A 25,636-nucleotide genomic window follows, 5' to 3' on the forward strand; every position below is an offset into this window, starting at 1 on the left:
TGCCCAGATGCCATCTGTGGGAAGGATGGCTGGCTCCCACTGAAACTGTGCTCGGGACCATGCTGACTAATTATCTGCACAGCCTCCTCTGTGGCAATATTTATGTTAATTAAGGGCCTTGCTAGTACTCTTGTTACTATTACCATGATACTACGTTCCACCCAGCGCAGGGCAGAGGGTGTAATGGCATTTTGTAAATAACCAAAGGAGCCTCACAGTGCCCATTCAGAGAAGGACATGGTTTTTACCCAATTTACAGTCTAGGAGACCGTGGGATCAAAAGACTACCCAATGTACTTCTCTTCAAGGAAATAATGGTAAAGAGCCAAAAATAAGGGATGGAATTCCTGATTCTCATTTCTCACATTTAGCTGCTGGGCCACTACCTATGATGTTAAATTATTCATTGTTTCTCACAGGGAAGGCAGGCATGCACTCAAAAGAGAAGCCGGGTGCAAGAAAAAGGGTTATCAAAGTATTCACACACTCTTTCAAAAGAGTTATTTAACTGACAAAAAAACGCTGCTGTAATGCATTTTCATGTGTAGGCAGCAATTCTCCTCTACATCCTAGGGCTGGAATCCTGTGTGGGGAAAACTGAACTGCTCAGTATATGTAAAAGACAGGCCTCATTAACTCTTGGACATCTTCTCATTTCTTGGTCATAAATCCTATTACCTTGTATTACAAACTGCCATAAAACTCACAGATAAAAGATAATTTATGCTCAGTGTACAGAAGCTAATGTATCTGTACTCCTGAGAAGCACACAACCAGAAAATGAGAAAGTATGTATGTGAAACCTTAAGCCATTCATATTGAGCATGGCTGGCATGATAAACATGACTCTAAGGGAATTATGCTCTTCAGCCAGGGTATAGTCTAATGGTAATTGATATTACCAAATTTCTAACATAAAATGTATGAACTCTTGCATAAAATATCCTGCTTATAAAGACTGATTACTCCTTATTAAAAATTCAAGCTTTCCTCTCTCCCCCACTACAGAATGAAATATGACATCTATTCAGTACACAGGTACATTTTTTCTTTTTTCTTTTTTTTCAAACTCCAATCATCAGATAAGAAAATGCTTCACAACAAGCATCACATCCTAGAATTCTTACAAAGTTTCCCTATTTCTGACTCCTATCCTAATTAGTGTTGCACGGCACACAAAAAATAACAGCCTTTGGAGTTGGCAGAATCAAAGGCAGCTCAATCTTTTATTTGCTTTTTCTCTGAAGCAATTTAAATTCCTCAGACTTTGGCACTGATTTTAACTGTATTGGTTATCTGCTCAAAGGAATATTTTGCTTTAGTGAAGACTGAGCAAATGTCCTCATTTAGGCTGCTTGTCATTAGTTTTCCTTTCCCATTCAGACAAAAGAAAATCTTTCACTGTCAATTTATAAATTCTGTAGCTACAAACTATGTTCTCATTGTGTGGGCCCTTCCATAGGTGCAACTCATTTCATGCCTGCTTTCTTTTCTTCAATATTTTATTAGTGGTTTGACATATACTGGTATCAATTTATCGAAATTTACATACTTACAGTCTATATATCTACATTTCAGCCTCCCACCCAGTTTCTTCATAGAGATCATGTAGACAGGTATTTATGGGGTGTAATTATTCCCATCTTTTTCCACATTTCCTTGCAGGAGCTCACCCTTAAAGGTCAGAATTGAACATAAGAGAGTTTACTTCCTTGTGGTTTTCTCCACTTTCCATGTCAAAACATTTTTATCTCTATATTTCAAAAACTTGCACTGTCTGTCTATTTCCCAAGAAATGCCTCAATACTTAAAGTTCTAATTACCTGGATAATGTACTTGGATTCAGAGCTTGGATAATGTTATTGGCTGATGAAAAAAGGCACTGTTTACCTGGTCCACCTTGCCTGGTAGTCTGCACTGGATCCCAATTCAGGCATTGTCCTTGCTGTCTTCCTCTTCCAACCCTGAAGACTTTTAGCAAGTCCATATTGTTTCCTGCAACACTGTGGACCCTTTACAAGTGTGGTAAATATTGATACCATAACCTTCTACACCAAAATTGTAACAATGTGAAACCTGTCTCTTTCAAACAATTAATAGATTTTTGGTGGCTTTAGATATCTACTCACACTATCCTCCTCTTAGTTTCTGCACTGGTAACTATAAATTCAGCAGCTTGACGTGTTACTTCCTTTGTTATCCTTCCTAGGGCTCCTAAGAAATTACCAGTCTATGTGCTGTATCCAAATACTTGAGACTCTGCCTAGGTACACATGACAGAGAACCACTCTCCTGCTACAATGAACCAAAGGCTAACATTATTTGCAAACAATACCATAATCATGTTTTGCTCATAAATTTTATCCAAAGAATCCAATAAAGATCAGATTCTTCTTCCCAAGAGAGAAAGTTTCTCTTCAACATTTATAGAAATGTTTCTGCTCTCCATTCATAGAAAAAACAACATGCTCTCAAGTTTATAATTTGCATCAGCATTTGAATCTCAAAACCTTGCTTCATTTATTGCACAGTTTCCAGACTTGCATTTGGAACAGTCAGTGGGTCTCCCACTGTGTTAAACTCCCTCCTACCTTGATTTTAAATTACAAAGGGAAGAGAGGGAAAAGAGAGAATGTCATGTTTGTGGCTGTCTGGAAGAGAAAAATATCAAGCTGAACTCCATTAAAAAAACCCTAAAAAACAAAAACAAAACCAAAAAAAACCCAAAAAACCCAAAAACCAAAAAATCCCCAAAAAACCCCAAACCAACAAAACCCCCAACCCCCAATCCCCTCAAAAAACCCCAAATAAACAAACCAACCAAACATGAGAGAAAGTACTTCCAAACTTAGGATCCTTGTTTCTCTCAGTTTATAAACTACTCACTTTTTAAAGGAAAAACAACTATCAACTATGCAGCATTAATGTTATTATCTGTTATTATCCACAACAGTTGACTGAAAATGCCAACAGTGACAAGTTTAAACCAACAATGAAAAGCGATTTTGTGTCAAAGTTAGAACTAAGGTTGATTAAATGGCCTGCCCCTATATCTGCCCCTTATTTCTGCATTCTAGAAACAGCCTGAAGTTTCCTGTGGAACTTTGCCCAGCCAAAAAAAAAAAAAATACTAAAAGCTTTTTGTACGGCATTATTAAAAATAGAACAAAGAAGTTTCCAGAAAACAAAACAATTAGCAACCTCCCATTCCTATTTTAAATGCACAGATCATGTTGGTTTTTTTCAAGTTGTAAAGGCTTTTATTATTCATGGAAGACTCATCAAAGCAACCTTGGGCATTGCATTTTAAAGCCGCTTATGGAAAAGAAGAATGAAAATAATTATAAATCTTGCCAGTCTTAGCAAGAGTTTTGTAAGTTACACTGTAAATTGTCCACTTTATTTCAGCTCTTCAACATGTTCTTAAAAATACCCTAAAAGAAATTTACAGTTGTCAGCAAAGTACTGCACTCACAGTTCAATTACAAGCAAGTTACTCCTGACTTTTAGGTTTTAACCACAGTTATTCTTTATTTCTCTTTCCCCCTCACTCTGCTGCCTCCATCTATTTAGTTGTGCAACTAATGATCAGAGTAATTCCTCATCAGACTGGCAAAAGAGCTCCTGTGCCTACTATCTTTCCTGCAGACACAGTGCTTCAAATTGTTAACAGAGCACCTGCTCCTGTGGCTTTAAATCTATAATCTCATAGAACTTCATTAATGCTTTTCTCAAATTACACTGAAGCACATCTGGTGCAAGGTTGTGTCAAATTTACCTGTGAATGTTATTAATTTTAATAGAATAAGCTTTCCAAGAGAAACTGGGAAAGTTAGGTAAGCTTTTAGAAACCTTGCCAAGGGGAAAACATATTTTCAAAAAAATAAATGAATCGCTTTTAGAGAACAGTGTTTGATGTTCAGATTTGCCTTTAATTTAAACCTCAGAAGCAGAAGATCAGCAAGATATTTTGTGTGTGTTGTTTTATGAATCAATAAATGCAATAACAGATCTGAAAACACACGAAAATAACACATCTTAAATAAATTCCCTTGTTGATGCTAGATGGATTCCCATCATAATGAACTGCGCCTCTCAGACCGCACGGGAGCTCTGCCTGACGTGTGTGTGTCAGGAACTCCCTCACAAATCCTCTCATGTCTTTTTTTTTGTTCCTCTCATTGAAGACATCCGTATTGCTACTCAACATGCAAAAGGGGTATGTGCTAAATTTAGACTTACTGGAATTAAATGTAAAAGGTTAATTTTATTTTTTCCTGTTTATAATAAATATTCTATATTTATTTCAATTCAGTTTTTGTACTTTCTCGTTTTCTTGTTTCTCCCCTTTTAAACAAATTTATCATGAACAAATTAAACATCATCTTTTCCAAAGGAGGAATTCAGAGTCCATCATTTGCTGTCCACTTGCCTGCAATATATTTTATATTTCAGCTCTGACCCTACAGAACACAGCTGATAAAGTGAGCATTTATTGGTACAAGACCTATGGGGTCAGGGTGGGTGGAAGGTCAGTTTTATTACAAAGTAACTTTTCACAACACTTACAGGTTGAAGCAGGTAAATCAGCGAGCACTCCTGGATAACTATCACTGGAGAAGGAGTGATATTTGTTGCATGAAAAAGCGTTTCCACCGATGCCATTGTTTGGTCAAAGCGTCCTCCAAGTCCACCCAGAGCCACAATCACATCGACCTAAAAGACAGAACAAAAGGACTCACCAAGAAAAGTCTCAGGAATTATCTTTGGATGCTGAAAATCCACAATAAAATCAGTTTGAGAAAAAAATAAAACAGAAAAAAAACCCAAAAAACTACTGACTATAGAAAAGCAAATGTCAAATGCAGTTATTTACTCCCATTACTGATAAATACTGTTATGTGATTTTTAAGCTGAGTATTAAAGCACCATAAATCCATGGCTAACATGTGGCACTTTTTAAAAGGACATAACCGTTCTCCCTAAAACACAGGCCAGTCTTTGAAGGTACTAACCTGTCTGTCCTGAATATATATAGAATCTAGGATACATCACTCCACATGGAAACTCCTCGGGTAAGCTTGGTATATCTGAGCCACAGAATCCCCAGTTCTTTGCACAGTTTCATTATTACACTCACAGTTCACAGGGCAAATAAAGGAAATACCAGGTTAGGCCTTTATGTGTCATTCTCATTCCTGCCATACAGCATTCCAATGCACAACCAATACCACTCAAAGGCTGGCCCTGCTCAAGATTAAAAGTAGTACTGTATAGAAAGTTCTGCCCCAAGTGACTAGGACATCACCTCCCAGCTGACAGGGACAGACAGCCTCAGGAGCACTCTCCAGTCCCAGTCACACAGAAAACACCATCTGACTGCTTGCAATATGCCATGGAGTTGGTCTGCTACTGCTCAATTCTCTCACACAGGTGTTGCAGACTCTGAACACTTCATTTCCTATAAGCAGAAAAGCAGTATTCAAAAGGCTTGGTTAAGAGCTTTTAGATACTTAAATAAAAGGTCACTGAGTGAAAAGTATTATTATTATTACTTCCATAATGTAGATCAGTTATGTTCAGTAACTGTATTTTAAAAAGCTAATGCTAATCATATCTAGGGCCCTAGGACATTGCAGCTCTGAAGTCTTTAGAAGCTGCTTTGACAATGGCCATCTGGTTAAGTTTCCAACTTTACAGAGCTTAAGTCTATGGTTTCTGTGATTAAATGAAATTTTACTCAACCCAAGAGCCACATAATGGTGCTCTGTGTATCTGGAATGATGTATTAATAGCATCAGCTTCTAATTTTATTACCAGGTCTAGGGCTCTATGATTCTGTTGAATATTGTTTTGCATGAAAATTAAGGTCTTGAAGAGATATACCATCTTTCTCATCACCACCAGGAAAATTCTTCAGAGGCCAGAGTGGATCAATATAACACATTACACTAGCAGCAAACCCTGAAACAAAAAACCTTATCCTTGTACTGCTGACAGCATGTGTTTTCTGTGCAGATTACGGATAACACAGACCAAATGTACAACCAAGAGAATAGGGATGGTAAGAAAACTTACCCTCAAACAGAAGACAAAATAGCAAAAGGTAAAAAGCATGTGTTTCCAGCTAAGCCATAATACCATAATATATTTTCTCTTTTATTGATTCCACTTTAGAAACAAACTGCTTTTGTTCGACTGGTGATGACTGTGAGTTAAAAGGGTGGATTGATTCTCTGAAAATAATACTACTAGTATGACCCACCAACACCCATCAGTTCCCTACCAGACAGCTAGCAGTAAAATGCTCCTCTCCTTCCCCAAAGGAGGCCATGGAGAAAATCAGATTTACTAACCTGAAACCACAGTGAACTCAAGATGGCTTGACAAAGGATCAGCATCCACATGGATGTTGTTTTTCTACTAAGCAATGGGACTGAAGCTCAAATATTAGCCTAGATTAGTCTTCAAGAAACCAAGCTACTACTGTATTGTTTCTTGGTGTATATATGCCTCACCATACATGAAAAGGTGTTTTTTTTGCTTTAATGATTGGTACCAATAAAAAAGGTAGGAATGAAGGAAATACAGATTTCCTTTGACTTGGAATTGAAATGATGCAATAACATTCTAGCAGTGTCTTCTTTCCCTTGCAAACACTTCTTTGTTATTACCACACATGTGCTTCCCATGAAGTACAGCACCCAGCTCAAGTTATGAAGTGCACAGGACTGCAGAGTTCTGTGGCAGAGACTGCCAAAGAACTGCAAGTTGAAGAAAAATGTAGCAAAGAAACCACTTCTTATATTTTCAAGTAATACAGAATCCTGCTCAAAGTTTTACTCCTTATTCCGTTGGAAGAGTGCAGTCTTGTGGAAGGGTTACCAAAAAGGAAGAAAATAAAATCAATATAGCATGGAGTGAAGGCATGTTGAAAAGGCCTTCATAAACCAGAAGTATGGGGTTGAGTTGTGTTGGGAGAAGGATAATAAAGATATCTGAAAAGAGAATGTATCTATTATTTAGGGTTTGCAGGATTGTGAAAATGAAAAACAAGCATGTGGCAGGTATGCAAACAAACCCAGCTGGAGTATGAGAGGAACAGACAGAGAGAAAAGCTAAAATTCTGCACTTCTATGACAGTTTACAGTAGCACCTTTCACTGGATAATCTTGGCAGATGTGACAGGCATCCAGACATTGTAGGACTTTTAGAGCCTTTATTTGAAGGTCTAGGCATTCACACTTTGTTTATTGAAAAAAAACACAAAAAGGCGAAGTGCAGCCAAAACCTCAAGAACCTTTTCATTCTAAAGCTATCACCTCTGTTAAAAAAATAAAAACAACCTAAAAAACAACACAAGAATCACAAACTAACAAAACAATCAGCTCCTTCCCTGCAATCACTGCTCTTGTCACTCTGCCAAGAACTTAAGAAAATGGATGTGCCATAAAAGCATGTATACAGCTCTGTGCCATTCTAGAACCTAAGACAAAGTGAATACCCAAGGACTGGTACATTTAGATATTCCCACACTACAGAAAAGAAAAGCCATTCATTTTTGCTCTATGATTTCCTGCATACCACAGGCCACAGAATTAATCCTGTTACTGCTAATGAGCCCAGCAGGCAACATTTGACTAACATGCTGTACTTCAATTGAAATGTTCATGCTTCCCATAAATGTCCCATCATCAGTCCCCTTACACAATTTGTTTTCACACTGTGTCATTCATTTCCTAAAAAAAATAGGACATAAAATCATAAATAACTACAGAGAAGAGCTCATATCATTGCAGGCACATTCTCTTGGGCTATCTATAACCTGAATTAAATGCACAGTATCTTTAAAGGCTATCAAGCCTTAACTTGCAAATAGTTGAAGACCTAAGGGTAGGATCCAGTCATCTTTAAAAGATACACCCATATGTTAGTATGTGTTGAGAAAGTTTTAGAAGTCACTATCAAAGAGCAGGGCAGTTAAAAGGAGAAGGAAAGCGCAAAGTAAAACTTTGTGCTGGCAATTCAGGGATGTATTTTTTTGTTCTCCTGTAAACTGTAATTTAGAAGGTGCAATAACCAAGGGGAGCTGAGGCTCTCACCACATCAGAATGAAGTTGCTCAGGCTCCTGCTTCCACTCTTACAGAGACTACTGAAATGGGAAACCTGCTGTAAACTCTTTGCAGGCTTGCTAAATTAAACACTGTGAAAGCTGGCCCAGTTGCCATTCCTCTTTGTAGTATAAATGGGTTAAATACAAAGAAGATTTTCACTTTATGACTGAGGATAATGCATTTAGGACACAGGAAGCTGGGAACTGCCTGGAGTGGGTGAAAAGAGAGCAATACCCAGCTTTGCAATGTCAGCATCTCCATGACTTGTAAGAGTGAAGTCCAACACTCAAACTGACAGCAAATGATGCACACCCTTTTCAAAACCATACTCATTATCTCTGATGAGAAATCCTCTCCCCAGGGAGAGGACAGACAACTCAAAGGACGTTCTTCACCATGAGTTCACTTTTAGCCAGACAACTTGCAAACAAAAATGCCTAAGTCTCAGGGAGGTGGGTAGATGAAAGGAAACAAATTTACTACCAGCAGTAAACAACTACCAGCAGCACTGAACAAACTGCAAAGAAGATCTCCCCTAAAGGAAAAAAAGAAGGCAAGAGTAATCAAGATCTTGTAAGAGCTCTGGAGTCATGACTAAACCTCCCCCTGCTCCGAGATCGTGGGGACCACCCATTGCTAATATCCAATTACAGGTTAGATATCTGATTGGAACATCGTGGGTTTTTAGCACCCTCTCACTTCTCTGAAATCCTTTCATCTCCACAGCCTTTCCTAATTTTCTAGAACACATAAGATAAGTCCTTTAATTTAATTTTTAAAGGAATATGACATAGACGACAAAATTATTGTAGTAATATGTGTAGAATGTTGGAAGTTTATTATATGATTATATATATATATATATATATATATATGTACATAAGTATGTTGTGTTGAAAAATGAACAATTAAGTAGTAGTGTGAATGTTACATTTATTATTGCTTTATTGGTTTGTCACTTCATCCATTTTGGGCAGTTTACAAGAAAAGCATTTTCTTCTTCATAAGGCAATTTTTCAGCCCAGGATGGGGTTTAAATTATTTTCTGGTCTTTGCATCAGCTTCAGTACCAAAGACTTTAAAACACACCAAGCACTTCCCTTAATAACAAATGGGTCAGAGTAGATTTTAACTCATTTGCCCATAGCTGTGCCAGAGCTCCACTGCTGGTCCTATAAGTATTTTTTTATATCATCCTCAAAATTGCAATGTAAATTTCATGGACTACTAAAATCCCACAATTCAATGTTGAATATGTAGCAAGATATTGTCCACTTGAGTTGATTATACTGGCTCCCTAGCTCAGTGTTTTACATAAAAGGTATGACATTCATTTCTGTAAAAATGAGATGCTGAACCACACAGCAGCATCTGAACTTTGCTCAGGTAAAATCCTCTTTGCTTTAGCCAGAATTTTCTTGTTGCTTCAGCCTGGTGACTCTTCCTGGGAACAAGAGCTCTCAGTCAAAGGCTACCATCTTGTTTGTGTACCTGAGATGATAACCTTCAATCAGCTTCATCCTCACCTCACTGACTCCACTAATCTATTTATTATATTGTTCCCTCACAAGGCATTTCTTGCTTTTTATCTTCATTTTCTTACAGTTTCACCCAAGTGCTTTCTCTATTGGTAATGCTTTTTATTTCGAATAAGAGGTTAATTCTCTCTGGTAATGACAATAAGTATGCAAACAGATTGCACTTGTCTGCTTAAAGCAAGAAACATGTATGATGGTAAAATGGAAATGAGAAAGATAATCTCAAAATCCAGAAACAGACTTGAGTTGCTGGAAACATTTTAAGGTTGGTTTTACTATCAATTTGTGTTTACACCTCTGGTTGAATAACTATTTCATTTCCAAAAAAAAAAAAAAAAGAAGAAGCTTTGGCTTTGCCCTCTTTTGCAAGTAAATGGAATGTCTGAGAGTGCATACAACATAAACCAGCATTAGTTTTGTGGAACATGAATTTCATAATTGACTTAATTCTTTATTACTTAAAGAAACCTAATCAACAAAATCCTTGTGGACTGCTGGATTCCAAGCAATCTGAATTTGACTTCCTGCTTTTGTGCTGAATATTTGTGTCTGACCTCGGTCAAACAATGCTCGCTGTGCCTGAGGTAGAGAGGGGACACCAACAGTTCCTGCTCTTCTACTGCTGGTCAACTGGAGCAAAGCTCTGCAATTCTTTCTGCTTGTGAGATCAGGGTCAGGGGAATTCCTCATCACCTAAGATTTTCTGTCTGAAGGGTTTGTCTGTACTCCTGACTGCTACCAAGCTGTGCTGAGTAGGTAAAGCACTACAACTCTTCAAGCAATCTGTTTACTGATGCTTTGGAAGAAAATGTGTGCTGGTTTTGATCCAGACACATTTACTTTGTGAATGAACAAGGATTCCAGGACTATCAATCACTTGTCTTCTGAAAAATCATAAAATCTTCTCATCTTTTAAAACAGTATGAGAAAACATTCACAAGCTAACCTTTCTCTTCCCATAACTGAGCTACTGTAATCCACAGTGGGCACTGTGGTATCGCCCCCATGGAAATGTGAAATCAATACCTAAACTGTCATATCCCTAAGAAAGGAAGTCCTGGATTTGTATTAGGAGCAATGCAAAAGGCTCTTGAAAGATTCTACTAAAATGGTCTAGCAAATGTCTTCCATGATCTCATAGCCACTTAATTCCAGTGCCAAAAGCTGTGTTTGGCACATGCTGTGGTTATAATCATTCTGAATCCTGCCTCCAGGAGTTAAAATAAGAAAATAACTAGAAACTCTCATCAATGAACAATTCAAGGAAGGAAAAAAAAAATCTTCTTCAAGAGAATCTGTTCATTGTGAGCTTTGTATCCCACATTTCTCTTAACTCTGGCTCTCAGTCTTTACCATAGTAGCCTTACTCCCCATCCCTCCAATACAGTTCCATGTTGTCACAAGATCAGCAGGGCAACACAAGCACAACACAATCTCACACCCCTCAACAAGAGCCAGCCTGCTGCCAATGCTGGAGGTTAACCCACTCCTGCAGCATCAGCAGGTGGGAAGGACAATGCACAGGTAAGAGGCTCTTTGTTGCAAAGAGTCTTTCTTCAAAGCCTCTATTCTTTCCCCAGTGGATACAGATCATGATCCAAGCCAGGGAGCCTTGCCCTGGACTGTGGCTCCTGCTGCAGCCTGCTTGGCAGAGTGCTGCACAGGAAGGTCCCTGGCTACTCAGGACCTGATGGATCAGATACTGGAAGCTCTACCTGCTGGCCACAAACATGATTTATATCCTGTATCAAAAGTGTGTGCACTTCTGCACATCTCCATGAGCCCTACAACTCCCCTTTGATCTCCCCTACAGTTCAGTGGTGGGTTAATCTCAGCTGGCTGCCACCCAGCCTCTCTCACTCCCTCTCCTCAACAGGACAGGGAGAGAAAATGAGACGAGAAAGCTCATGGGTCAGGACAAGGACAGGGAAATTGTTAATTATCAATTACCATCACAGGCAAAACAGACTTGACTTGGGGAAAATTAATTTAATTTATTGCCAATTAAAAATCAAATTAGAGAGATGTTGAGAAAGATGAAAGTTTGACAAGAAAGTCTCACAGATATGTATGCTTGGCAGAAAGATTTTTCAATGTGGAGTCTGATGAAGGAATAGAGTTGGAAGCAAGTTTTGATATGGAAGAAAAAAATTGCTGAGCCAGCCTTACTGGATAACCAAGGAGGCAAAGGGTATGTTAGTTAGAAGGGGGTTTTATGACTTAGAGCAAAGGATAAACCCACCCCCAAAAAAGAAGATGTTTTTACCAAGCAGGAAGATAGCACAGGCAAACAAGCCTGCCAATGTGGCAAGTAGAAAAAAGGTCTCAGAATTTTCCACTGCAAGAAAACTGAATAACAACTTCTAGCTTAAACTGTAATGTGCTAACATTTAGTGAGTGGAGAATAGTAACATGCCTATGGTAATTAGAGTCGTTATGATAGGCTATAGATAAGAGTTAAGGGATAGATTGGTTCTACTGTATGAAGATGCTCAGCAAAGTATATAATGCATTGTAACCAAACCCAAAGGCTCTCCAGACCTGCCTGCAGCTAGAGCTGACAGCTGTAGGCACAGGCTCTGTCTCCCACCACCCTGGGCTGCTGCAACGTCTTGGATGGAATTAACTGCATTTTGGAGAGCCACCTGGAGTCCTGCATCCCCCACTTAGGCTCATACAGAAAGGAAAAAAAAAATACAAAACTAAACCCACCTTTCCATCACCCATCTATTTTACAGGCCCAGCTTCACTCCTTCATTCCTTACTCCTCTATCTCACCATTCCCCTGAGTAGCAAAGGGAAACAGGGGACTGTGGTCAGTTCATACCAGCTCCTTTCTGGTGCTCCCTCCTTATCATGTTCTGCTACAGTTTGGGGTTGTCTCCACAGAATCCAGCCCTTCAGGAACTCCTCTGCCGTGAGTCCTCCACATCCTGTGGCTCCCACAGGAGCCTGTTCCTGTGTGGGCTTGTTTCCAAAGTCTGCATATTCCTTCAGGGCACATCCACCCTGGATGGATGTGCCCTGGATGGCACAGAGCCCTCCGCTGCCTGCAGTATGGATATTTGCTCCACCATGGTGTTCCATGGGTGGATCCCTCCTCCAGCATGGGCTCCTCTGCACAGGCTGCAGCTCCCTCAGGAGAAATCCACCTGCTCTGCCCAGGGTTCTCCAGGGGACTCTGAGGCTGAAGCCCCTCCTTCTGCTCTCCCCTTGGTCTGACACAGCCACTTCGTTCCCATTTTCCCCTCACCCCTCCCTGCCCGGGCTGAGGGGCTCAGCTGTGCCTCTCCTCACCGACACCTGTGCACTCCACCAGCACCTGGGCACGCAAACCTGACAGCTCACTATTATGCCTGCTTCTCTAGAAGGTTGAGCTGAAGGGAAGATGTGTATTTCCTTTCCCACCACAACTTCATGTGGTTCTGTATCAGCTCCTGTTCAGATACTGGTCCAGGACTCTTGGAAAGCCTGCAAAGGAATCTAAACAAACCCATGATATTGTGAGGCAATGGGACAGAATTTCTGTAGCCAAGGGTGTCCATATGAAACACTCTGCCAGCTGCCCACAGACACGTCCCCATGAACAGGGAATGCTCACCAACACTATTGAGAGTTGTCACCTTTTCCTGTGACTTCCTAGACCAGGTGTGTCTTTTCTTTAAAACTAACTTTCTGCCTGGTTTTGTTTTGAATTTTGTCATATTAAGTTTAGGTGTCAAATTTTAAGGAAAGAAGCATAGATATTTAAGGAGAAATTTAAAGAACCACAATTCCCATTATATATATTTGTGTGTGTATATATATAGATAGATAGATAGATAGATAGATAGATAGATAGATAGATAGATAGATAGATAGATAGATAGATAGATATACATATATATATACACACAGAGACACACTTTTTTTTTTTTTTGTTCCATCTGCGTTAAGAGTAACAACTCAGGCACTTTCCCACTGTAACATTTAGCAGTGAAGCCTGTATAAAAGATGTCACAAGTGAGGCAGAGCTTTGGAGGACCTTCACTCTCCTGCAGCAGCATCACAGAGGACATAACAGCCCGAGGCACTTGTGTCTAGCTAGGGTGAGGTGTTAGCTCTGCTATTTAAAATGTTTAAACTCAGGTTCACACAGGTCTGAAGATCTCCCAATAGGTCCCAACAGAACAGTAATATTTTCAGCTGGTCTGAACATTAATCTTCATGATGAACAAGGGGATAATAACCTGTCCTATTATACTCTAGAGACGAATAGAAGAACTGAAACTAAAGACGGAAAATTTCTCCTGCATCTCTCAGGACCCATTCTATGAATGGTTCCTCTTTTGAGTGATTTCACTGAATACTTGGGCAGTACACAATGACTTTTTTTTTCCTGAGGGAGTGCAGACTTGCAGAGAGAAGTCTTGAATTTATACATTTGTTTCAAAGAAGCTGGGCATATTTTTATACTGAAGGAAGTACATTATGATCTGGATGTCAATTTTCCTCGTCAGCGTAGTTTCAGTATTTATAGCAGGTAAGTTAAACATAGCCTGAGTAATTACAGAATGTATTTTATTTTTCTACACTGTCCTCTAGACCATATAAATTTAGCCACACTCTTAAAAAGAAATGAAGCATGATTTCTTTAATTGGAGGCGCTTGTGAAGCTGTAAACATTTTATGTTCACATTTAATTTGCAGAAAATATTGAACTTTAATTGTTCAGTACTTAGTTCAGTTGTTTAAAAGGGAAACTCGATGGGTTCTTTAGTCAAGTTGAAGATCCCATCCCCTGTTAGTGGCAAAGTAAAAGGCAGGTGATTTAATAAGGAATAGCTCGAGCATCAGAACTAGCAAAGCCTGATTGCCAGGACAGCTCTGCTATGAAGACGCTTCAGTCCCTGCTTTGGTTGAGCTTGTGGTGCTGCCTTATTTTACTGTGGGAATACTGTAGGGGCCTTTCATATGTTACCAGGCCGCCTCATTCTCTCAATATTTGTTAAGAGTTAAGTTAGTCTACACCCTTCTGCCCCTTCTTGAACAGCATTGGAATCAGCAAAGAGGTGCAGAGTTAAATGTCAGGAAAAGCCAAAGGAAAGCGTGCTCTCTAAAGCCAGTGTTTCTTACACTCAGGAATGTAGAAAACTGCTAGAAGTTTTTATGAAACGATCTCTGCAACAGCCAAAAAACCTGTCATTCTGGACAGGCATCTCAATTTAGTAAGAAGAAACCAATTTGAGTCATGAAAAATGCTCTATTATAATCTGCAGTTAAAATTTATCATACTAGCTCAAATTTCTTAATATGCTTAACAATAAACTTACATTCCATTAACTAAACAGAATCTAATAAAAATAGTTGTAACTTATGGGAGATTTCATAACACTACAGCATTCATTGGTCAAGCAAAAATAAAACAAACAAAACCAAGCTATTTATCAAAGTCTCTGGCAACAAACTGAGGTCTCAGTCATTGAACTGCAAAAAAATTCCTGGTGTCAAAAGACATGGCTGTTCAAGATCTCCCCCTACAACATCCATGACCACGACCGTGCCCACGCAAGTATGACAGTCTTTTGAGGATAACAACGTGTCCTTGTAGCCCAAGGGTAGTTAGCTCAGCAATAGCTGCTCTCAGGGAAGCTGTGCTCCTGCAAAGCAGAAGGGGCTGAAAGGGGGAGGAGAATCACATCTCCTATGAGAAAGTTACAAACAGAGCAAAACTGGTGGTTGCAAAGGGAACACTACATCACCTGTAGTAACCACACGCTTTCTGCTTCAAATATATTTAGCCTTTAACTAAGCTGAGAGAACAGTTGCTGGCTTCCTCATTAGTTTCTGCAGTCTGGTTAATGAGCATATCCTTGATCTCTTGAATCCCTTGAACTGCCTATATAAACAGTATTTTTCCCCTTGTTCTTCCTCTCCCCAAAGCTTGATATGGGATTTAACTTTTTTAAACAAACAAACTTTGTTTGTTGAAATCAATGTGTTCTCGAGAATCCCTGCCCTGTTTTTGTCTTAAAAAAATTATCATCCTAGGTCCAATAAAAGCCCCAGTAGATACATACAAGGATTGCATAAAAAAAATTTCTTGGTATGTGACGCACTGTGTTCTTGCAGACACCCATACTGCATAAAACTATTTGAAGGCAAAGATACTCATTGTGTCTTGATGCTCACAGCTACAGTGGAACAGGAAGACACCTTACATGATATTAGGGTTTCTCTTTGGCAAGTTCTGATATCCCGTATTATAAGAAATGGATTTTGCCACCCTTTACAATGGGAAGCATTAAAATAATTCAGCAGTGGGGAAGATGGATTAGATACTGCATTCCTTCAAGGTAGACTTGGACCTTAAGAGTTAAAATAGTCTTCAAGGATATGTCTGATGCCCTAAAAGAGGGATTTACTCCTGTTGGAAAATATTATAAAATTCTACATTTTAGAAGTGGAACTAACAGGAAACACTTCAGATTCATTTGTTTCTTTTGGACAGGAAAGGTTTATGAAGAAGATTACTATTAATAACTCATGAAAAATCTTTTGATGCAGCACTTGACAGAATAAGAACCTTTTCATTACACATATTTAACTTCCCCTAAAATATATCTCATTTGCATTTTTATTCTCCTGTGAAGCATTAAGAAGAAAAACTCAGTAGTGCCACCAAAACAGAATAGGTTTATTCTCAGCCCTTCCTTCTATATAGGATTTGACAATGAATCCACAAGCTTCAGTGTCCTTATGGTCCTTCAGGTCCAGTGGTGAAGCACTGGAACTGGTTCCAGGGAAAAGTTATGGGTGCCCCATCCTTGGAAGTGTTCCAGACCAGGCTGGATGGGGCCCTGAGCAGTCTGGTCTAGCTGAAGGTGTCCCTGCCTGCGGCTGTGGGTTGGAACTAAATGATCCTTAAGGTCCCTTCTAACCCAAACCATTCTGTGATTCTTAAAAAAGCTTCACATTTCTGCTTCATGTCAGCTTTGGGATCTTCCAGTCTGCCTCTCCCCCCTAGTTTGGTATTTTTGCAACTTCCCTGTTCTGAAATCCTGGTAACAGATGATCCTCATTCCTAGGCTTTACTCTAAGAGCCATTCCCACTACTCTTCTGGACACCCAAAAGTCTTCAGAATTGAAAACAAGTGGTGTTCCATCTTGAAATTACCAACTACCAACATAAGCAGCAGAATTATGATTTAGTCAGCAAATGAAAATGATCTATTTGCTGCTTAAAAAAGCCAAATAATCAAGAATAACCTCAGCTGATAGCCAAAACCACTAAACCAAATAGAGCTCAGTATGTGCAATAATTATACTCTTTCTCTGTGGGACTTGTCTTTGTGTAAAAAATTACTCTCTTTTAAAGTATCTTCTGATTTTTGTTTTAGGGTACTTTGGGTTTTCCTTCAGGGCCTTTTTTTCTCCTATAAAGACAAACCAGAGAGGGCTTAGTAAAGTATTTGAACACTGTATAGCTGAAGGTGATATATGAACATCACTATCTTTTCTTTGGCACTTTATAAACACAGGACTTCACTAACTTGTTTAGCCTAGCTCAACATAAAAGTAAATGGACTGATTTGACACTTTTTTAAAAGTAGAAAGGGAAGAAGGCTTGCATTCACTTAAAAGAATTAATACCCCAGACTGCTGACTGATTGAACCTCTGAAGCATAATTTTAAAATGGAAATGTTAGTAGAGTATCCCTTTATTGCCAAGGGTTTTCAGCAAGAGTTGGTTTGGATATTTTCCCTTTTTCATACTGACACTGGTGCTTTTATCAATTTAAACACACTAACATTAAGCCACTAAAAGGCATGTGGGTTTCAATAAAACTCATTTTTTATATCTTCAGCCCATATAACCAAATGAGCTGCTTTAACTTTTTTTAAGCAGAAAAGATAATAAAGCTAAATGAAAAGTCCCAGAGCTTAGTTTTAAGACTAAATGGTATTTTAGATGAAACAGTTAAGGAAAGTACAGTTTGTAACTGAGATAAAGATAATGGCTTAAATCTATCTTTATATTATGAGTATTCTTTTTGGAGCTGCAAAATTGATAAACACACTTTCAGTTCTCACTGGCATGAGCTGCTACAAGCTGAGACCAGAGATGCTGTTATTGAAAGAGCATTTGATGAATATTGGGAATTGGAGAATCTTTCCCAACTATACCACTAGCATGCTGGTAGGCCGTGGACAAATTGCTTTTGTCCTTCTCCTTTCCAATCTGCAAATCAAAGATAATAGCATACACTTCTAATGCAAGATCTGTTGATCCCTAAATAAGAGATATTGTAAGCTTGGATATAATTTTGCCTGTTCAGTTGGTTTGTTGAAATAGCTTATGTTAAGATGAGAGAAAATTAAGAACTGAAAGTAGTACCAGACAGACATAAGTTTATTTGAAGGTCTTGTAATGAGGAAAGGAAAGTACTCATATAACTACAGAATGAATAAAATAGTGATTAAAGCAGTAAAGCAAAATGTGCACATCTAATAGACCATAAACAATGTGAAAGACACACATAGCAGCAATAAAGACAGAGTTATTGAGACATTTAAAAAGCACCAATTAGGGCCAGGAAGGAACACTACCAGAAAAGATCTGCAATTATATACATACTTGCACGTGCATGTGTGTCACAGACATATTTTATGAAAAATCCTTTTGCCAGGATCTTTTCTCCTGAGAAGCTGAGGCGCTTCAGCTTCTCCACATTTTGCTGCTTTGGAATGTGATTCGGAGAATTGTTTACCCAGCATGTGAAATTCTTTTTACTTGATGACCAATGACAGCCACCTGTGTCAAGGCTGTGAGCAGTCACAAGATTTTATTATCATTCCATTCCTTCGCTAGCCTTCTGATGAAATCCTTTCTTCTATTCTTATTCTTCTATAGTTTTAATATATAATTTTCTTTTAATATAATATATGTCATAAAATAATAAATCAGCCTTCTGAAACATGGAGTAAAGTTTCTCATCTCTTCCCTCGTCCTGGGACCCCTGCGAACGCCACCACATTTGGTGACCCTGAGTGAGGAACATTACCACACATCTGTGTGCAGGCATACTCACAGTCATGCAGAAAGGGAAAGAAAAATATCTAACAGCCTTTAGGTTGGAAAGAAACTTCAGGAGTCAGATTCTCTTGGTGGCACTTCATTGCTTCACCCATCCAACAGAATGCAATTCACAAATGAATTAGGGCTGTGGAGAGGGAAGATTGAGACTGATTCTAGCTTGCACATATAAAGGGTACTGCTTTTTCTAAAATTCACTGCAGTACGTAATTAGAAATACATATAATTAGGTGACTTAGATCTCACAAAATGACTGAAATGCTTCTTTCTGCATGACTTGGCTATGCAACCAAAATATGCAATGTAAATCAGAAATTTATTACCCTGGGGATTCAGTAACTATTCTAAGAGTGTTTATTTGAAAAATAAGGAAAAAGAAGTCATGAATTTGGCTTATTATTCCAGAACACAGAATTCCTGCTCTTTATATTGAGCAAGGAGTTCAAAAACTAATGAAATATTTTCTCTCCCTGATTTGTATCTCAGCTGACCATCAACTTTAGCTACGTATTTCCTAGCAGTAAAGAATTTCTAAGGCTCTTATCAAACTAACTACCAGTAAAAATCTAAGCTAACATTTTTTTCATTCTTCTTTATAAGCAGGGGCACAGAGTGTCTACCTCACCTGCATTCTCATTCAGCTGACCTCCAAGAAAGCTGTTTGACACGGTTGTCTTTCAATATGCTATTCCTCTATTCAAAAGTTATTTCTTCAAAAGCTATTTGGATGAACAGGGAGAAAGAAAAGGAGGAGGATAAAAGCATAGAGACATGGAAAGTAAATTACACAAACCTAATCCCTTTGGAACAAAATATCACCTGCATATGTTCAAGTGAGCTCAAAAACCTCCATGACATAGAACTTCCATAGAGGTGACTGATAAATCAGAGTAGAAATTTTAATCCAGTCAGTATAGCAGGTAAATGCTAACTTATTCTCTGACCAATGTAGGGAGGTCTGTTTTAAATACCTCAGCTACTCACACTTGAATTTCATCCAGGCAAACTACCTTGTGGGATTGTGGATCCATGGTATGCATTGAATGCAATTAACTTCCCAGCTTAACATATTGCTACCCAGAAATAGCAGCAAACACAGCATGACTGTGGCATCAATTTTTTAAAGATACTGAAGAGATACCTTCCTTGTTTTGTAACTTCTACTATAAATCATGGGAAAACAAATTTGTAGTGTCTCTTTGTCTTATTCCTCTTTGACAAATGCTTTAAATAGAGTGGGGAAAAAAACATATTTTTTTTGGCACCAGGAAGACATATTCCACTAGTTAATACTCTCTGCTAAAGGAAAACCTTGTATGGCATTTTACAGAAGGAAGATAACTCCCACTTTGTGACATCCAAGTTTGTCCTTGAGGTCAAAAAACACAAATGCAGATGAAGAACTCCTTCTTTATCCACTTCTAAGTTTCAGACCCTGGACTTCCCTTTCTTCTCAGCTGTGTGTACCTCTCAGGTGACCATAGAGTTCAACAGCAGCTTTCTCCGCTGAAAATACTTGCATTCTCCTCAAAGATTTTAGGTCTATGGCTGTCTCTTGTCGTACTTGACATTTTTATGGCAGAATGTTGCCCATAAAGAAACCTAAATTAAGTGCAAATTTAGGTATTTAAAGAGGCTAGAGTCTCAGAGCAGCCAAGAGGTTGCATGTATAAACTGAGGCCAGCGTATTTTGCAGCGCTCAGAATCTCTGTCATTCAAGGACCAGACATCAAGTTACTCTCTGCATCATCAGGACATTCTGAAGAACCAACAAACCTCCTACTAAAGAATTACAACCAATGCTTCTGAACAAAGGGCAAATTAGAAACTGAACTAATAATTTATAGAATTCTGATACAGTTCAGTCTTACATTTGCCTAAGTTTCACTTTTTATCTCCCTAAGTGGAGTCAATGACTTCTTCAAATTCCTTAGTCAGAGAATGCAGAAGAGCAGAAGTAGAAATGCATTATGCTTCATCTAGAGTGCATGAATAAGATAGCATCTTATTATGTTTTATGGAACAGGCACTGCAAACAAGAAGCAGCTAGCATTTAATGAACATGGTGCTTAGTTTTAGAAAATTTATCTGTGTTACTTCTTTCACCTCTGAAGAACTCAGACTGTATTTAAAGCACATCCCTTACATGTAACAGCATACAATTATAACTGAACTGAAATTTTAGATTTAGTGCATTGGCATGAACACCGCACAATCACTGCAATTGTGATCACACTCAGGCTTGTACTTTACAAAATATCCTCAAAGATCACAGTGTGGTATCCTTTAGTCAACTAAACACAGCTTTACTGTGAGAGTGATCACAGAACTCAAACTTTTACAAATAGACTGCTTATTGTTTAAACACACCTGCTGTGGCTGTCATATTCCTATTGTTCTTATTTTAACCACACATTGATTATTCATCATAAAACCTCTTGTGATAGCTTAAAAAATTTTGCTCTCTAGCAATAGCTGGGATTGGATAATGAACTGAATCCAAGAAGTGTTTAAGTTCTTCTTCATTGAAAGGCCATTTCTATTAAGAGGAAAGCTCCTTGCTGAATTCAAACCAAATCCTAGCCATAGGTAGCTCATCTGTTCCAATGGCACTCATTACCACTCCTGTCCTAGATGCAAAGACACGCCTCTGAGCTCTTGTGTTGATAAATTATAGGGAGAAAGAAAATAAACTGTTTTATAGAGTTTCCTGGCTTACAGCCAGACAGTGATACAAGTGTATAGTGAAACCATCCCATCTCTGTCTGTACTGATGGGGAAAAAAAACCCTGATGAACAACAGCATTGGACTGAGATGCAATTGCAGATGGGTATTGTGTGACAGCACTCCAAAGTGTCCTGTGGTCATTTATTGTCTTAAGAAGAACAAGAAGTTTTAAAGCAGCTTAAGCAAAAACTGGTGAATTTTTTATCAGCCTGGAGTGAGGAGGGAAGGAGAGAAGGGTATTGGCATTTCAATCCCTTGCTGCTTTGTTGGAGAATGGTGATCTCAGGAAATCAGGCAACTTTCTCATCCTGCTACAATGAAAATGGGAAAAGACACATCTCTTTCCATGTTGCGCTATTGTTTTAATTTTCTTACAGGCCTCTTGTCCTCACTGGGGGTGAAGGATGCAGCAGCTGCTCCCTCTCTTCTCTCATACATGATGAGCAGAAGAGAGAGGTCAGCTGTTATGAATGTCTCTTTCATGGAGAGGAAAGGGCAGCAATCCCAAGAACTCATCTGCCGCCGACTCATCACATTTGAAATTCCCAAGGTATTTCACCTGTGCATCTCAGAGACAAAACAAGGGGGTCTCCAAAATTAAACTGTGGATGGGGAGAGGGAATGTTGTCTCCCTTGCCTTTCCCATGAAAAGAGATGGACAACTCCATATGGCTTCTTTTAAGTTTAGTGCACTGGTTGCTCTGCAAAGTCCGCCTTTGATTCCAAGGGAACATTTTGCAGAAGGAGGTATTGCTTACCATTTGTAATATTGGTAGGACAAGATTTCCCCTCTCCATTTCACCTTTGAAAGGTGAGAGAAAGGGGAATGAACCTGAACATCAAGGCTTGGTGTGCCAAGACTTGAAAATATATTTACATGCCAAAGTGGAACTCTTTCTTTGTACACCAGCCACAACAGCCTTCTGCACTTTGGGTAGTTCATTAACGGAAATCAATACGAGCTGCCTTTTAAGAAAGCTAACACTTGTTCATCGACACACTTTGTAATTCCTTTTAGCAGAAGCATCAATGCTTACAAATGTGCAGTAAATTATGGCAAAACTGCAGAATGTCAAGGCTCCTGAAAATAGTTTCATTTCAGTGCAAACTTGAAAGATTAACCTAGATACAGTGAGAAAAAGAGTAATTACTAAGAAGCACAGGAAAAAAAAAAAGTGTTGTCTTTACCTGGAGGCCCTTCTTCTCTATCTTTTTCTGGAGTATTTGAAGGCACTTGGTGAAATCTGTGAGGTCCTGATCCATGGTCTCAATTAACTCACATCCCTAGTGAAGAAAAAACAAAACAGAGAGAAAAAAAAAAGTCAGTAATTTTTCAATTTCGAGAACTAATGACATCTTTGGTGAAATTAACTGCAGACAACCATGCAGAGTCTCTGCACAGAAATGCAGGATTATGTAAAAGACCCTTACAGAGCCCAATAACTCTAAGTCCCAGTTGAACTGGTTACTATGAACCAGCAGTTTGATAGGTCCAGGAGTATATAGTCAAAGCCATTTGAGTACATCTGTGAGTTTGGATAAGCATGTTTTACAGTGGTCGGCTGGATGGGCAAATTCTGGTGTAGTGAGCCCTGGGCGATTGGTAATTTTCAGGAAAATGACCGCTCTGATGCTGCACTTACTGTGTCTCTGCTACACACACTCAAATGTGAGCACACAAAAGTGTTCAAGCACCTCAGAAACAGTGCAGTTGTACTGCAGTCAATTTGCAGTGGTTCAACAACAATTTCCTTGGGTATTATGGCCGAGAACATGTTAGAGAAGAGCAGGAGTGCAGAATTCATAACTGAAAGCTAAGCAATTTCTAAGCCTCTGATAAAAAGCTGAGTAAGGAAAAGTGAAGTTTATCTACTTCATAAAGTCACTATTCAAAGAGGTTTAAAGAATAAAATATACCTAATACATCATCGTGAATTAAAATTAGAATCATACACATTGGATTTAGAAGTTCCCTCTCCTACTATCTCAAGGTTCCCTTAAAAGCCTTCTAACTTTGTCTTACTTGACAGATGTTATGTTTCTGCTATACACAATAACAACTGATAAGAGAAAAGCATTCAGAATACAGAATCTTTGTATGTGTGCCTCTGTGTATTAAGTACATAACTCTGTTACATCAGAAAAAACCCCAAACAACAAAACCAACATAAAAATGTTAAAGTTGCCTTTACCTTGGTGATAAAAATAAAGGTAGAGAAGACAAAATTTCCAAGATTTGTGAAGGGACAGAGTTTAGTGAATAGCATGTAACAAAGTAACAAGCCTCCAACAGGAAGGCATACACTACCACTGAAACGCTTTCCCACACAGCCAGAATGCATATAAAACCAAATAAAGTCATCAGGCAGTAGGGGATTTGGATAAAGTAGAAGAGAAAAGCAAGAAGATAATAACAGGTTTTCTATTACATTTCTCAAAAACTTCTGATAGAAAACTGGTCAAAAGTAGCAGCCTTTCTGAGACCTGATATTGCTCTAAATATTTTTTTAAGTAGTAATAATAGGCTTGCCAGGATGAAGCATCATGTAGCTGCAACAGCACATGTAATCAGAGACCGCCACTGCAGAAGTGATGCTGCTTCCCCTGCAAAGTGGTGAGGGAAAAGGTACTTGTATTCTGCACTCAGTGCTAAGCACAAAACTCTTTGAAGAGCTGCCACATCTTCACTTTTCTCTAGAAAAGACCAAAAATGTAAAATTGGCAGGGGGAGACATGACACGGGCCATCTGGAGCCCGTAATGAACACGTGAGTTTGGCAGCACCAGCCAGCGATTCCCAGGGAGCCCAGGAAAGGTAGAGGGTTGTTCGGTCCCACTCAGGAAAGCTCAGTCAGATCTGAAAACTGCTGAAGGGAACTTGTTTATCAAAGCTACTCTAAATGAAAAGGTGTGCCATTCACTAAGAATGGGGTGCTCTCAGACAGTCTTGGTATCAGCATTGATAGTGGGAAGAGAGACCAAGCTGTGAGAAACCGTGAGCAGACAGGACCTCAGTTTTCTCTGAGCAGCTTGAGAGCATGACAGATGAAGACTAAATCAGTGGCAGGGACAGCTACTGCTGAGTATGGGAGAAGACACAACCTCAGCTGCCAGCTCATAAACTAGCAGTAGAGAAGAGAAGCCTTTTATCTTTTGCCAGAGCCATTCCTTGGCTTCACAGCATTGGCAGAAGTAAGCGGTTTACAGATACCAATTTATGAATGAAAAATTTAATCCTCGCTCTCCCTCAGCAAAATACTCCTTCTGGCAGTCATTAACAAATTAACAAGCCTGATCTTGAACAAGCATGTTTGTCAGCACAAGATAGGCTGCAATTCTACTTTCCACATATGGAATATCAAGGTGTCTGGGTTTTTTTTTTTTTTTTTTTTTTTTTTTTTTTTTTGTTTTTTTTTTCCTTTTTCTTATTTCTCCTAAGTTTAATTCCTGCCTAGCATCTCAGGATGTTTTTTGACAAAAAATTATTCTAGAGAAACTGCAAGGTACTACCAAGGCAAGATAACATCAACATAGTGATTGGAGGGCACTGAAGGTCATTCTGCTCTGGGAGAAAACTGTGCTACACCTTGCATAGACAATATATGTTCTGCCCTACTACTGTCTTCTGTGCAAATTCACAATAAAAGGCCTCAAACACATACCACTGGAATGCAGTGTAAATATGTGAATGGGATGTCAGATGCACCATTCATTAAATGCAGTACCTGTGAGTACAGCAAGAGCTGGTGCTTGTAAGTGCCTGGAGCTGTTTACTCACTGCCCACACATTTAATGCTTTACACAAGTACTGCTGTAGATCGTCAGTTCAAAAAATGTTGATAGAGTGCTACCATTAAAGCCACCACTTTCTTCACGTTAAACTGTGATTTCTTATTCTCCTTCCAAATCAAACAGATAGCCAGTTGTAGAATTGGCAGAGATTTTAGTGCTGCTCCTTTTGCCACAATGTCAAAGAGACTGGTGTGGTCAGATTAAACAGGGGGAGGGGACAAGCAGAACTGGATCCTCCATCCTCTTTACAGTCTTGCTGAAATTAATGTCTGTGCAGTTCATGTTCATTGATCGTATAAGAGCCTCTGATAAATCTGTTGCTCCTGACATATCAAATTCAATATTTTATGCCACAGAATTGGATGACAATTGTAATGCAGTTCCTTTC

The 25,636-nt window shown here is 38.9% G+C and overlaps 1 protein-coding gene across 2 annotated transcripts in view; it reads right to left on the bottom strand.

Annotated features, from left to right (window-relative positions):
- Positions 1–25,636, bottom strand: part of TPK1 (thiamin pyrophosphokinase 1) — a 310,282-nt gene that overhangs the window by 101,058 nt on the left and 183,588 nt on the right. For both annotated transcript variants that reach the window (XM_018918197.3, XM_009093850.4), the window contains 2 exons: positions 22,646–22,741; positions 4,570–4,716 (listed from right to left, as the gene is read on the bottom strand). In XM_018918197.3, coding sequence (XP_018773742.1) covers positions 4,570–4,716; positions 22,646–22,741 — 243 coding nt within the window. The remainder of the gene's footprint in view (positions 1–4,569; positions 4,717–22,645; positions 22,742–25,636) is intronic.

The sequence above is a fragment of the Serinus canaria genome, chromosome 2 (assembly GCF_022539315.1).
Source record: "Serinus canaria isolate serCan28SL12 chromosome 2, serCan2020, whole genome shotgun sequence".
NCBI classification, from domain to species: Eukaryota; Metazoa; Chordata; class Aves; order Passeriformes; family Fringillidae; genus Serinus; species Serinus canaria.